This window comes from Oryx dammah, unplaced genomic scaffold (genome assembly GCF_014754425.2).
Source record: "Oryx dammah isolate SB20612 unplaced genomic scaffold, SCBI_Odam_1.1 HiC_scaffold_8, whole genome shotgun sequence".
In the NCBI taxonomy this organism is placed as follows: domain Eukaryota; kingdom Metazoa; phylum Chordata; class Mammalia; order Artiodactyla; family Bovidae; genus Oryx; species Oryx dammah.
The window spans coordinates 47884169-47900501 of record NW_024070192.1 but is presented as its reverse complement, the minus strand read 5'-3'; the positions used below and the strand labels follow the sequence as shown (position 1 = coordinate 47900501).

Here is a 16333-nt window from a genome sequence, read left to right as displayed (position 1 = left end):
GACTGAATGCAATGGTACCGTGATGAAGGAGTTCAAAGAACTCCCCCATCCTTTGAATGTTTTATGTTGAAAACATTCAAAACCATACTCAAGATAAATTACTATTGAACATTAGCTGAAAGGTTGGGAAGGACCAAGTGCATAGTCCATTTAAGCCCAGGACATCGGGCAGGGCGCTCAGCCTTACTTGCTTGTGGGGCTGGTGAGCACACGTGGCCACAGCCATTGCCGACGCACTTCTCTCCCGCCGCGCAGTCCCGGTCTTCTCGGCACTGCTCCTCACAGACACCTTCACGGTCAGAAAAGACTGGGCTGAGACACTTAAACTAAATACATACTTATAAATGACCATGGCATGACAATTGCAGCATACACTTTGATCTAGGACTTCGCTGTTTAAATGTGTTCTCACATAGAACCTCATCTGACCCTAACAGCAAATAATAGCTGAGGTATTTGCAGGGGTATTTGGAGTAATTCCTTAGGACTGAAGTCTTTGTAGGAAAGAAAGATGCAAAGAAAGCATGTTAATGGTAACCCCAATGATCTTTAACCAGTAGGTTTTATTTTTGGTATTTTATAGATGAGGCCATTGAGAGATTATCTGGTCCATGGCAGAGCTGGGACTTGAATTCTGGGTTCTTTGCCTTTAAAGCACATGTGCCTTTTTCTATACAATTCAGTGAAATTAACCTTGAATATAGAGTTGAGCCCCTAAAGGTCCAGAAATTATTTTAGATGCAAGTATTTACTGGATTCTAATCCCTAAAGAAGGTCTCAATGTGACTTTTTGATATTCATGGAGACAGAATTTAAAGACGGAGGCAGCCCTGGAAGTTGCATCAAAACCTTTGGCAAAAGAACATCTCAACCAACAATCACATCACCACCACCACTGTGGGTCCTGCCACAGGGTTGACCTACCTCTGCCCCCCTCATCTCTTTCCAGCTCACTTTTATCATCTGTACCTGGGTGACTGATGTATGGCCTGGGCAAGGAAGAGAGGCAGCACTAGACAAGTGACTCCAGATACAGTGATTATCATAAACACCTCGGGCATTCTGGTTTGTTTCTCTGGATGACCACACAGTTGTGCCAGATCAGATCACCTCATGCACTTAACTCTTCCAGGACAGAGCAGGGTGGAGAAAGTCAGGACTCACCTACAGTCATCAGCGGGGAGCAGACTCGCCGACAGCCATCCTGGATGCACTGTTTTCCTCTCCCACAATCCCTGTCTTCACTGCACTCGATGCTACAGATGGCTGATGATCGGAAATAGGCGGTTAAAACTCTTCTCTTACAATCTCAAAATAAATAGGTCAAATGCCTTTACAATATCATTCAAGAATGATCAGCTCCTAGAAATACATCTATCTAATTATGTGCAGATAGGTACATGATACAACAAAGAAAAAATTTTAACTATCTTATAAATGCAGAGAGATGCCATGTTCTTGGATGAAAAGATACGATGTTTTAGAGATATTCATTACTTTCCCAAATTGAAATTTAATACAGTGCCAGTCAAAATTGTAAAAGGATTTGTCACAAAAATGCATAAGCTGACTCTGAAATTTTATACGAAATTTCACCACAACCAACAATTATCAAGATAGAAATCGAGATAAGTTTAGCACACTTGTAGGACTGAAATTTTGGTTGGATGAATGGAGGTCTCCGTACCAAAAAAAAAAAAAGAAACCTTGTCTCCTACCTCACACCACACAACAAATCTGTTCAAGTGAGTTAACAGATTTAAGGGAAAGGTATAGCAATAAAGCTTCTAGAAAATGCTATAAAAGATAGCTTCAGGACCTTAAGATAGGCAAATATTTCTTAAATTTTACAGAAATGTTACTGGCCATTAAAATAGATGGAATCTCATTAAAATTATGAACATTTCTTCATTGAATGACAACATTAAGACAGAGAAAAGACAAGCCTCATTGAGAGAAAATGTTTATAATACACGTATACAACAAACAGTTTGGATCCAGAATTCCTTACAAATCAATAGTAACAATTCATAACCAAAGAGTAAATTGGGGAAAAGAATTGAGTAGACACTTCATAAAGGAGATAATTGGAAGTTGTAGGACAAAAATAATGTCAGATTCTGGGAACTTGGTTTTAATTGTGCAGATTGGCATAGTTTTTGAACCTTCTAGAATCTCCCCAGAAAAACAGAGCAATCAAAATAGCACAGTTCAAAACACATAGACAATAGATCTGTAGAACAAGATATCCCCTCAAACTCCAAAATATGAGTGGGTGGAAGGAGACCAAACACCACCTTCCACCAGACCAATGAGGTGTCTGCCTCTGTGCAGAAATCTGAGGAAAGTGATGAGGTGACTGCTGGAGAAGCCTGGGGACATCATTCCTATGAGAGCTTCCTAAGGAACCCACTAGAGGTTGACTGTCAGCCAACCAAAGTAGTGGAGAGACAGGAAAATTGGGACTAGTAAAGTCATTAAATACATACTTACAGAAGAATTAAGACTCAATAATGTTCATGAAGAGAGTCTATGGACCCTCTATTTGCTGTGACAATATATCTATTAAATATCAGGAAGGACAAGGAAAGAACATACGAAAAGCAGAGTAAGTGTGGAATGACCAACAGTGATATTTCTCTGGGTAATGGTAGTTTCTATAGCTTTGGTTGTAGAGTCTTGCTTTCCAACCTAGATATATATTTGGGGGGGTGGTAAAGCAACTGATGCTTTTGAACTGTGGTGTTGGAGAAGACTCTTGAGAGTCCCTTGGACTGCAAGAAGATCCAACCAGTCCATCCTAAAGGAGATCAGTCCTGGGTGTTCTTTGGAAGGACTGATGCTGAAGCTGTAACTCCAATACTTTGGCCACCTCATGCGAAGAGTTGACTTATAGGGAAAGACCTTCATGCTGGGAGGGATTCGGGGCAGGAGGAGAAGGGAACGACAGAATGAGATGGTTGGATGGCATCACCGACTTGATGGACATGAGTTTGGGGAAACTCTGGGAGTTGATGATGGACAGGGAGGCCTGGCATGCTGCAATTCATGGGGTCACAAAGAGTCAGACATGACTGAGCAAATGAACTGAACTGAAAATGACTGTGCTGGAAAAAATTGAGAAGGACTGAATGCAATTGTACCATGATGAAGGAGTTCAAAGAACTCCCCCATCCTTTGAATGTTTTATGTTGAAAACATTCAAAACCATACTCAAGATAAATTACTATTGAACATTTGCTGAAAGGTTGGGAAGGACCAAGTGCATAGTCCTTTTAAGCCCAGGACATCGGGCAGGGCGCTCAGCCTTACTTGCTTGCGGGGCTGGTGAGCACACGTGGCCACAGCCGTTACTGACGCACTTCTCTCCCTCCGCGCAGTCCCAGTCTTCTCGGCACTTCTCCTCACAGACACCTTCACCGTCAGAAAAGACTGGGTTGAGACGCTTAAATACCATGAATATTTATGTTGTAAATGACCATGACCTAATAACATCAGGATACACTTTGATCTAGGTCTTCATTGTTTAAACATGAACTCACAGAGAACCTCATCTGACCCTTCCATCAAATAATATCTGAAGGATTTGCAGAAATATTTGTATTTGAATTCAGAGACATTTCTTTTTAAAGCACATGTCCCTTTTACTATACAACTCAGTGAAATTAACCTTGAATACAGAGTAGAGCCCCTAAAGGTCAAGAAATTATTTCAGAAGAGAATTTATTGGATTCAGATCCCTGAAAAAGTCTCAGTGTGGCTCTTTGATACTCCTGGAGACAGAGTTTAAAGACGGAGGCAGCCCTGGAAGCTGATCAAAGACTTGGGCAAAAGAATAACACCTCCAGCACGAATACATCACCACCACCAAGAGAATTCTCACTGTGGTTCCTGCCACAGGGTTGACCTGCCTCTGCCATCCACATTATGAATCTCTTCCAATCTCACCTTCATACTCTGTAAATGGAGGTTGTCTGGTGTTGTGGTTTGAGCAAGTAAAGAGAGGCTAGTAGATCAGTGACTCCCAAATGTGGCCGATGATAACAAGCATCTTTAAAATGAACTATGGATAGTAGGACCCGTTCAGGCCTAATTACTCAGCTTCTCCAGGGTTGAGCCTGTACTTGTATATTTTAATGAGGGCTCCAGCTGATGCTGATGCTGAGATGGACTAGAGATTCTTCCAGAGCCAGTATGTCTGACATTTTAGGATTTAATCAGCTTTTACCAATTTGTGGAGGAAAGCTGGGGACCACAACTCTTCGTCAATATCCAACCATTCATTCATTTGCTCATGGTTCATTTACTCATTCATTCATTCCCTTGTTTCTAATTCATGAACTTATTCTAAGAAAACTATCAACTCTGTGTAAGGAACAGGACTAGATGTTTCAGGAAATTGGGATGTTTAGTTTTCATATCAACAGGGCAGATTAAAACTAGGATGGGAAATCAAGTTTGCTCTGAACCAGCCACAGTTCACAACACTATGCATCTTTAATAGTAAGTGACATGAGAAAGGGTCTGCAAAGACTAGATAGGAGTGGTTTAGTGATTACTGTGCTAGAGAATTAGCTGGGATTTGAACTCACAAATACAGTCACACACATTGACAAAGACCATCCAATATGGGGAAAGAATGATCTTTTTAATAAATGGTGCTGAGAAAATGGACATCCACATGCAAAAGAATAAATTGGGATTACTGTCTCAAATCATATGTATACATACAAACATACCTATAGTATGGGCTTCCCTGGTGGCTCAGACAGTAAAGAATCTACCTGCAATTTGAGAGACCTGGACTCAACCCCTGGGTCAGGAAGATCCCCTGGAGAAGGGAATGGCTACCCACTCCAGTATTCTTGCCTGGAGAATTCCATGGACAGAGGAGCCTGTTGGACTATAGTCCATGGGGTCACGAAGAGTTAGACATGACTGAGTGAGTAACACACACCCGTACAGTATACACACACATGTACAAAAATTCACTCAAAATGGATCAAAGACCTAAATGTAAAAGTTAAAACTATAAAGCTCATAGGAGGAAACATAGGTATAAATCTTTGTGACCTTGGATTGGGCAATGGTTTCTTAAATATGACACCCAAAACAAAAGAAAAAAAAGAGGCATATAAGTTGGCCCTCAAAAAATTAAAGTCTCTTGTGCGTTAAAGAACACTGTCAAGAAAATGGAAAGAAAATCCACAGAGCGGGAGAAAATATTTGCAAATCATATGTCTGACAAGGGTCAAATATCTAAAGCATGCTTCTAAGGTGTCTCAGTGGTGAACAATTTGACTACAGCTCAGGAGACATGCATTGGTTCCCTGGGTTAGGAAGATCCTCTGGAGAAGGAAATGGCAATCCACTGTAGTATTCTTGCCTGGGAAATCCCATGAACAGCGGAGCCTGGTGGGCTATAGTCCATGAGGTTGCAAAAGGGTCAGACACATCTTAGCAACTAAACAATGACAACAATCCAGAATATATAATGAATTCCTACAATTCAGCAAGAAAAGGACAAACTCTCCCATTTTGCAAAGGGAGGGCTTGATTAGACATTTCTTAAACAGATTACATACAAACGAACATTAAGCATATGAAAAAGCACCCAATATCATTAATCATATTAATCACTAGGAAAATACAAATTGAAACCACAATGAGGTATCACAGTAAGATATCCCACAATCACTATGATGGCTATAATTAATAGTCAGGTGTCAACAAGTGTTGGAAAGGATGTGGGAGGGTTGAGAACTCTCACAGATTGATGTTGGGTAAACTGGTACAGGCTCTGTGGAAGAGAGGGTTTGGCAGTTCCTCAAGAAATTAATCATAGACTTGCCACATGACTCAGCAATTCTACTCCTTGCAAATCCACCCAAGGGAACTGAAAGCATGTTCACACAAAAATTTATACACAAATGCTCGTGGCAGCATAACTTGCTTACTAGCCACAAAGTAGAAATAGCACAAATGTCCATCAACTGATGAATGTGTAAATCACACCTGGCAGAGCTATACGATCCAGCCATAAAAAGGAATGGAGTACTGATAGATGCTAAATTTAGGTAAACTTTGAAAATATTGAAGCAGCCAGACACAAAAGCCCACATTGTTATATAATTTCCTTTACATGAAATATCTAGAATAGAAAAATGCTTCGCAGATGGAAAGTGGATTAGAAGGGGGTGGCGGGGGGGAGGAAAGAACAGGGAGTTTGACAATGGGTATGGGCTCTCCTTGGGGGTGATGAATGGTCTGCAATTAGATGGTGATGGCTGCACAACATTGTGAATATATTAAAAACCACTGAGTGGTACAGCTTAAAATGGTAAATTTTATCTCAGTAAACACACACAAGCAAACACAGAGCTTGAGACCTCAGAGAGCCTGATTTAACTGATACAGCCCAGGGTCTTGGCTTTGGTCTTTTTAATACACTTCTAGGGTGATTCTGAAGTATTGGCAGAGCCTCTTCCTACCCAAAATGTGGCCTGTAGGCCAGTGTCATCAGCATCACTTAGAAGCTTGTTAAGAATGCAGAATTTTGGACCCCATCCCAGACCTGAATCACAGTCTGCAGTTTAACCGGATCCTTGGGTAATTCCTGTCATATTAAAGTTTGAGAACTACTGTCCTAGTCTAGAAGAACTGAGTGTGTCCATTATGTTTATGATGGAAATAGTACACTGGGGCTTTCAAGGATTAAGGAGATTTCCACAATCTGGGGTTGAGGAGGTTGTCACATAAGAGAATATATTTACATTTTGAGGAAATCAATCGCCTGATTAGAGCTGTACTTTGGGAAGAACAACCTCACATTCAAGCGTAGAGTTGGCTGGAATTCAACACACATGTGTTTTAGAGGAGAAAGAGTTCCAAGAGTATTGCAAGGGTCCAGGTATGTAACTAGGGTGGTGGCAATCAGATTGCAAAGGCTATAAGAGAAACTGTGAAAGAAGATTTGACAAAGTCTGGTCATTGCTTATATGGGGGGAGCAAGACAGCCAGAGAAATCATCTTTGGCTGTGGAAGTGTAGGAAAAGAAAGCCAAAAGCACAGAAAAGGAAGAGCAAAGACAGAAGCCATGGAAGACAGATTCAGATTGAAAAATCATGAACAATGTCAGATTCTGCAGAAATACCAAGGAGGTTGACTATTGAAAAAAATTATTAGATTGTCAACCAGGAAGATACTGATGCTTTGGGAGAGTGAAGTCAGGGGATAATTGGTGGAGGGGGGATGTTGGTGGTGATTGTAGTGGTGATGGTGGTTGAAGCGATATTAGAAGGGCTCAGGTGTGATTGGTAACTGTCAAGAAAGACAGAAAACAGAAGTGGGTTCAGAAGCATGTTTCTCAACAATGCAGAAATGTATTTGTTTGTAGGTAGAAGCAAATGGAGAGAAGAGGGTAGAGATACTGGGAACATACCCAGAAGCTGATGGAGCAGAGACAGAGGAAGAGGTGAGGGCCGTGCAAATGGAGAGGTTGGCCTTTGGAGAAAGGGAGAGAGGATGTTGGCAGACACAGAGGGATGCTGGCACGGGGACTCGTGGGGAAAATTAAAGTGTCCCTCAGTGTCTCATGTGGACTGTTCTCCATGTTTACCCATCCCCACTCCACCCCCTCTTTAGACTGCACAGGAGTGCTAGATTTTCCACTTTCTGACTCTCTTGTTCTGAGAGGTGGGACGAGACTTACCAATTGCCTGGAGTCTTGTGTTGAGGGTGAGGAGAATGGCCAGGAGGAAGAGGCTGCCCAGCTTCATATTGCCAATTGAGGACATCGTGCACAGACGATACAGCAAGGCCCAGGCAGCTGAGATTTATACGCTGCTGGACAGAGATCCTGGCCTGCGTTCAAGGCCACCATCAGCATTTAGGAAACTTGAAACTTGGACCTCTGCCAAGCAGCTGACTTTTCTGGAAAAAAAAAAGAACCAAAAAAAAAAAAAAACAAAAACACCTCACAAACTCTATGTGGTGTTGGGCAATGTTTGTTTTCCAAGCAAGTTCTTTGAGACATGGTTCTTACTGTAATTAAAAAAAAAATCTATCAGATGAGAAAGCGAGAGATGTAAGGGTGGGTGAAGAAGACAGTGATAGAAGATAGATGAATATAGATAGACAGATAGACAGATATATAGAAGCCATGTGAGAATACTGGAGTGGATTGCCATTTTCTCCTCCAGGAGATCTCCCCAATGCAGGGATGGAACCAGAGTCTCATGCACTGCAGGCAGATTCTTTAGCATATGAGCTACCATGGAAGCTCATAGATAGAAGAGGTAACTCAACAACCTCTGTGTGCAAAGTGCTTTCCTCTTTAAGCATCACAACTGAGGTACCACAGGGTTAAATAGCTTGCTTGAGGTTACAGAGCTACTAAATGGGGCTCAGACTCAGATATTATTGGCTTCATATTTCATGACTCCTTTCCTATAACTCTCTGTCTTTACATCAGCACCTGGGTCTAAATATTGTATTGCATCATATGATACTGTTAAGGGACCCATCTTTCTCCTTCTTCCTTAAAGGTGGTGCTAAATATTTGTGCATCTGTGTGCTTGCAGATGTATGTGGATGTGGATTAACAGATGCATGAGAGTGCAGAAAGCTTCTGGAACAATAACCTCTCAAGTAGTACCAGCACTCCCTTCCTGTTAGGAATAACAGAGTGAGTGGGGGGATTTAGGTACTCAAGAGGTCTTTAGTGTCAACTGAAATAAGACTAAGGTAAGGAGAATACATTGACATATTACTTGTACAATTAACAATGAATGATGGAAGAAAGAAAAACTCCCTAAAATATGGAGACTAGATTGGAGAGTTGCAGGACTAGTGTCAGGAAGTGCTGTTCAGTTCAGTTCAGTCGTTCAGTCATGTCCGACTCTTTGCAGCACGCCAGGCCTCCCTGTCCATCACCAACTCCCAGAGTTCACTCAAACTCACTTCCATCAAGGCGGTGATGCCATCCAGCCATCTCATCCTCTGTCATCCCCTTCTCCTCCTGCCCCCAATCCCTCCCAGCATCAAAGTCTTTTCCAATGAGTCAGCTCTTCTCATGAGGTAGCCAAAGTACTGGAGTTTCAGCTTTAGCCTCAGTCCTTCCAAAGAAATCCCAGGACTGATCTCCTTTAGGATGGACTGGTTGGATCTCCTTGCAGTCCAAGGGACTCTCAAGAGTCTTCTCCAGCACCACACTTCAAAAGCATCAATTCTTCGGCGCTCAGCCTTCTTCACAGTCCAACTCTCACATCCATACATGACCACAGGAAAAACCATAGCCTTGAAGTGCTGTTAGGAGGGTTTATTAAACATATCATATTGCAATATAGAGAAACATATCTATCCAATCTGTCTTCCATACCCCTGACTTTCCCTAAACTCTTTGATACTGTGTTTACCCTACAGGACTTAAGAATCCACCAATTAGTGCTCCTCGTGATGCTGGGAGAGAGATGAGCAGACCTGTCCCTGGATGCCAAGCCCTCTTTCCGCAGTCTGGGTGCCACTGAAAGGCATTTACTCTCTCTTCTCACCTTCAAAAATTCAGAAGAAATAAAATTGGAATCCTTCTTGTGCAATCAGTGGAAAAAATAGCTGAGCCAAGTCTCATGCATAAACAAGTTTTGGCTCTCCCCTCTTGCCCCTGCTGTCCTGCACAGAAAGTACCACGGTGGGGTCAGAACTCCTCAGCTTTTGCTTTCTTTATCTGGGAAGATGGGACACAGGGGAGATGAAAACTCAGATGCTTATTCTGGTAAATCACATGGTTGTAAATCAGTGCAAACTCCTCTCCACTTTCGATTTCTCTTTCTAACCCCTTCAATACCTTGAAGTACCCTCTCTCTGATCTCCGTCAATAGCATCTGTTGGCAAAACCTGCACTGCTGGAGACACCTATGGACTTTATGTTTCCCTGCACCAAAGTACCACCCAGCAGGGATGGGTTCCACCATAAATTCATGATCAACAGCTTCAACGATGCCCTGCAATTTTAGTACAATTTCAACACAAGCTCCCACTCTTCATAAAGTGAAGTGAAGTGAAAGTCACTCAGTTGTGCCCAACTCTTTGTGACCTCATGGACTATATAGTCCACGGAATTCTCCAGACCAGAATACTGGAGTGGGTAGCCTTTCCCTTCTCCAGGGGATCTTCCCAACCCAGGGATTGAACCCAGGTCTCCTGCATTGTAGGTGGATTCTTTACCAGCTGAGCCACAAGGGAAGCCCATTCTTTATCAGGATTATTGAAAATCTTGTCCATGCTTCTCAAACCTCAGTCTCTTCCAGTCCTTCATACTCAGAAGTTAACCTTGACTCCTCCTTTACAGGAAAAAAATTTTAACTACTAAATCAATTTCTTTAAGAGATATAGGACACTTAGTAGCAAAGTGCCTCTGTTAAGATACCTTTTGGTGAACAATTTCCCCACCCCTACAGGGTGGATTTCTGTGGGTTCTGTGGGTGCAGCACCAAACTGATCATGATCCCATGAATCTGATCTTGCCTTCTCCAAGAAGATCCACATCTCATCCTTGGGGGTAAGGATGCCTTGGGCACTCTATCTGAGTCCTAGAGTTAGTGGCTGTTCCTTGTATCTGCCACCCTCATACTCTTTAGAATTCTCTTTACTCCTGCTAGTCAATCCCTCAGTCAACAAAAGAGTCCAAAATGGAGTACTTGGGTGCAGTCTCAAAACCAATGATCTCGGTTTGTTTCCAAGGCAAACCATTCAACATCAGAATAATCTAAGTCAATGCCTCAACTACTGATGCCAAAGAAGCTGACGTTGACCAGTTCTATGAAGACCTACAACACCTTCTAGAACTAACACCAAAAGAAAAAAGTCCTTTTCATCACAGGAGATTGGAATGCAAAAGTAGGACGTCAAGAGATACCTGGGATAACAGGCAAGTTTGGCCTTGGAGTACAAAATGAAGCAAGGCAAAGGCCAACAGTTTTGTCAAGAGACCGTGCTGATCATACCAAACACAATTTTCCAACAACACAATAGATGACTCTATGTATGGACCTCACCAGATAACTGGTCAACATGAAAATCAGATTGACTATCTTCTTTGTAGTCAAAGATGGAGAAACTTCACACAATCAATAATTACAAGACCTGGAGCTAACTGTGGCTCAGATCATCGTTTCCTTATTGCAAAATTCAGGCTTAACTTGAAGAAAGTAGGGAAAACCACTAGGCCATTCAGGTGTGATCTAAGTTAAATCCCTTGTGATATGCAGTAAAGGTGATGAATAGATTCAAAAGATTAGATCTGATAGACAGAGTGTCTGAAGAACTACGGACCAAGGTTCATAACATTATACAGGAGGCAGTGACCAAAACCATCTCAAAAAAAAAGATGTACAAGAAGGTGAAGTGGTTGTCTGAGTAGGCTTTACAAATAGTTGAGGAAAGAAGAGAAGTGAAAGGCAAGGAAAAAAGGGAAAGATATACCCAACTAAATGTGAAGATCCAGAGAATAGCAAGGAGAGAAAAGAAAGCCTTTTTAAGTGAATAATGCAAAGAAACAGAGGGACAAAAAATAGAATGGGAAAGACCAGACATCTTTTCAAGAAACTGGAGATATCAAGGGAACATTTCATATAAGGATGGGTACAATAAAGGACAGAAAAGGTAAGGACCTAACAGAAGCAGAAGAGATTAAGAAGTGATGGCAAAAATATTCAGAACAACTATACAAGAAAGGTCTTAATGACTCAGATAAACTCAATGGTGTGGTCACTCACCTAGAACCAAACATCCTACAGTGTGAAGTCAAGTGGGCCTTTGGAATTGCTACTACAAACAGAGCTAATGGAAGGGATGAAATTCCAGCTGAGCTATTTAAAATTCTAAAAGATGATGCTGTTAATGTGCTGTACTCAATATGTCAGCAAATTTGGAAAACTCAGCAGTGGCCACAACTGGAAAAGTTCAGTTTTCATTCCAATTCCAAATAAAGGCAATGTCAGAGACTATTCAAACTACCATACAATTTTTCTCATTTCAATGCTAACAAGATTATGCTCAAAATCCTTCTAGCTAGGCTTTAGCAGGACATGAACTGAGAGCTTTCATATGTACAAGGTGGGTTTAGAAAGTGTAGAGGGACCAGAGATCAAATTGTCGAAATTTATTGGACCATGGAGAAAGCAAGGAAATTCCAGAAAAACATCTACTTCTGCTTCATTTACTACGCTAGATCCTTTGACTGTGTGGATCACAACAAACTGGAAAATTCTTTAAAGAGATGGAAGTATCAGACCACTTTACCTGTCTCATGAGAAACTTGTATGGGGCTCAAGAAGCAACAGTCAGAACAAGACGTGGAACAACTAAATGACTGCCTCAAAATTGGGAAAGGTGTACATCAAGACTGTATATTGTCACCCTGCTTATTTAACTTATATGAAGAGTACAACATGCAAAATGCTGGGCTGGATGAATCACAAGTTAGAATCAAGACTGCTGGGAGAAATATCAACAACCTCTGATATGCAGTTGATACCACTCTAATGGCAGAAATGAAGAGGAACTAAAAAGCCTCTTGACGAGGGTGAAATAGGAGAGTGAAAAAGCTGGCTTGAAATTCAATATTAAAAAGAAAACTAAAATCACGGCATCTAGTCCCACCACTTCATGGCAAATAGAAGGGGGAAAATGGAAACAGTGACATGTTTTATTTTCCTGGGCTCCAAAATCACTGTGTATGGTAACTGTAGCCAGGAAATTAAAAGATGCTTGCTCCCTGGAAGGAAGGCTATGATGAACCTAGACAGCATACCAAAAAGCAGACATATCACTGCCCAGAAAGGTTCATATAGTCAAGTTCAGTTCAGTTGCTCAGTTGTGTCTGACTGCGACCCCGTGGACTGCAGCACGCCAGGCTGCCCTGTCCATCACCAACTCCCAGAGTTTACTCAAACTCATGTCCATCGAGTTGGTGATGCCGACGCATCCATCTCATCCTCTGTTGTCCCCTCCTCCTTCTGTCTTCAATCTTTCCCAGCATCAGGGTCTTTTCAAATGAGTCAGTTCTTTGCCTCAGGTGGCCAAAGTATTGGAGTTTCAGTTTCAGCATCAGTCCTTCCAGTGAATATTCAGGACTGATTTCCTTCAGGATGGACTATGGTTTTTCCAGTAGTCATGTATGAATGTGAGAGTTGGACTATAAAGAACGCTAAGCACCAAAGAATTGATGCTTTCAAAATGTGGCATTAGAGAAGACTCTTGAGAGTCCTTTGGACTTCAAGGAGATCAAACTAGTCAGTACTAAAACGTATCAATCTGAATACTCATTGGAAAGGCTGATGCTGAAGCTGAAGCTCCAATATTTTGGCCACTGAGGGGAAGAGCTGACTCATTGGAAAAGACCCTGATGCTGGGAAAGATTGAGGGTAGAAAGAGAAGTGGGCAGCAAAGGGGGGATGATTAGATAGCATCATTGACTCAATGGACATGAATTTGAGCAAACTCTTGAAGGGAGAAAGTGGAGGACAGAGGAGCCTGGCATGTTGCAATCCATGGAGTCACAAAGAGTTGGACACAACTTAGCATCTGAACAACAACAAAGTAAATCCTTTGTTACTCTAATCCCTCTTGCAGTTAGTCATTCTTTATATTAAAGTTACTCTGTTCAAGTGACTGAATGGTCCCTTTCTCCTGGTTGAATCCAGATTGGTATCCTACCAAAGCTAACTCAAGAAGAACTAAATAACCTGATAGCCCTGTATTTCTTAAAAAATTGTACCAGTAGCTTAAATGTTGTTGTTGTTTTCTGTAAAGGGGGAGGCAAGGACATCTGCCAAGTGTGAAGGACTGAAAGAGATTGATGTTTGAGAAACACAGACAAGAGTTTCAATAGTCATTTGCAAGAGTGAGAGTTTGTGTTGAAATTGTACTAAAATTGCAGGGCAAAGTTTGTGTTGAAATTGTACTAAAATTGCAGGGCAAAGTTGAAGTCTTATATGAAGCTGTTGATCATGAATTTATGGTGGAATCCATCCCTGCTGTGTGGTACTTTGGTGCGGAGAATCGTAAAGTCCATAGTTAGGGGTCTCCAACAGTGGGGTTTTGCCAGTAGGTGCTATTGACAGAGGCCAGAGTTAGGGTACTTCAAGGTAAAGAGGTTAGAAAGAGAAATAGAAAGCAGAGAAGAGTTTACATTGATTTTCAACCACATGATTTACTAGAATGAACATCTGAGTTTTAATTCATCACCCCAGAGCCTTGTCTTCCCAGAGAAAGTGAAAGTTTGGGCATTCTAACCCCACTGTGGTACATTCTGTGCAGGACAGCTGGGGCAGGGAAGGAAAGCCAAAACTTGTTTACCCATGAGAGCTGGCTCAGATATTTTTTTGACTGATTGCACAAGAGGAATTCCAATGAAGCTGGGAAGAGTGAGTAAATGCCTTTCAGTAGCACCCAGACTGCGGAAAGAGGGCTGCCATTCAGGGACAGGTTTGTTCATCTCTCTCCCAGCAATGAAAGAAGCACCAGTTGATGGATTCATAAGTCCTGTAGGGTAAACACAGTATCAGAGAGTTTAGGGCAAGTCAGGAGTATGAGAGACAGATTGGGTAGATATGTTTCTCTATGTTGCAATATGATATGTTTAATAAGCCCTACTAAGCTGAGCACTGAAGAATTGATGCTTTTGAACTGTGGTGTTGGAGAAGATTCTTGAGAGTCCCTTGGACTACAAGGAGATCCAACTCGTCCATCCTAAAGGAGATCAGTCCTGGGTGTTCTTTGGAAGGACTGATGCTAAAGCTGAAACTCCAATACTTTGGCCACCTCATGCGAAGAGTTGACTCATTGGAAAAGACCCTGATGCTGAGAGGGATTGGGGGAAGGAGGAGAAGGGGACGACAGAGGATGAGATGGCTGGATGGCATCACCGACTCGGTGGACGTGAGTTTGAATGAACTCTGGGAACTGAATTAAACTGCACTTCCTGACCCTAGTTGTGCAACTCTTCAACCTAGTCTCCATATTTTAGGGAGTTTTTCTCTCTTTTATCATTAATTGTTAATCGCACAAGTGATATATGAATGTCTCTTCCTTACCTTAGTCTTATTTCAGTTGACATTAAAGACCTCTTGATTACCTAAAGCCCCCAACTCACTCAGTTATTCCTAAGAGGTAGTAAGTGGTGTTACTACTTGAGAGGTTATTGTTTCAGAATTTTTCTGCTACATGCGTATAGATGCACAAATATTTAGCACCACCTTAGGAAAGAGAGAGAACAAATGTGGCCCCTAACAGTATCATATGATGCAATACAATATTTAGACACTTGTGCTGATACATAAACAGAATGTTACAGGAAAGGAGTCATGAAACATGAAGCCAATAATATCTGAGTTTGAATCCCACTTAGTAGCTTTGTAACCTCAAACAAAAGAGTTGGGGATACCAGACCACCTTACCTGTCTCCTGAGAAACCTGTATGGGGCTCAAGAAGCAACAGTCAGAACCAGACATGGAACAACTGACTTATTCAAAATTGGGAAAAGAGTATGTTAAGGCTGTGTATTATCACCCTGCTTATTTAACTTATATGAAGAGTACATCATGAGAAATGCTGGGCTGAATGAGTCACAAACTGGAATCAAGATTGCTGGGAGAAATATCAACAACTTTATATATGCAGATGATACCCCTCTAATGGCAAAAAGTGAAGAGAAACTAGAGAGCTTCTTGATGAGGGTGAAAGAGGAGAGTGAAAAACTTGGCTTAAAACTCAACATTCAACCAGTTGAGTTTGGTTGGCAACCAGTCCCATGACTTCATGGCAAATACATGGGGAAAAAATGGAATCAATGACAGGTTTTATTTTCTTGGGCTCCAAAATCACTGTGGATGGTGACTGCAGCCATGAAATTAAAAGATACTAGCTCCTTGGAAGAAAAGCTATGACTAACATAGACAGCATATTAAAAAGCAGAGATGTCACTTTACCAACAAAGTTCATCTAATCATAACTATGGTTTTTCCAGTAGTCATGTACAGATGTGAGAGTTGGACCATAAAGAAGATTCAGCACCAAAGAATTGATGCTTTGGAATCATGACACTGGAGAAGACTCTTGAGAGTCCATTGGATTGCAAGGAGATCAAACCAGTCAATCCTAAAGGAAATCAACCCTGAATATTCATTGGAAGGACTGATGCTGAAGCTGAAGCTCCAATATTTTGGCCAGTTGACACAATAAGCAGACTCATTGGAAAAGACCCTGATGCTGGGAAAGACTGAGGACAGGAAGAGATAGAGGGGACAGATGATGAGATGGTTGGATGGCATC

General features: G+C 41.7%; 1 protein-coding gene across 1 annotated transcript in view; it reads right to left on the bottom strand.

The window, feature by feature from the left end:
• LOC120866675 (WAP four-disulfide core domain protein 3-like) overlaps positions 1 to 7796 on the bottom strand; it is a 27677-nt gene extending 19881 nt beyond the window's left edge. The window contains exons 1-3 of the mRNA XM_040244468.1: positions 7712 to 7796; positions 1165 to 1266; positions 188 to 289 (exon numbers count right to left, since the gene is read on the bottom strand). Coding sequence (XP_040100402.1) covers positions 188 to 289; positions 1165 to 1266; positions 7712 to 7796 — 289 coding nt within the window. The remainder of the gene's footprint in view (positions 1 to 187; positions 290 to 1164; positions 1267 to 7711) is intronic.
• Positions 7797 to 16333: the final 8537 nt, after the last annotated feature.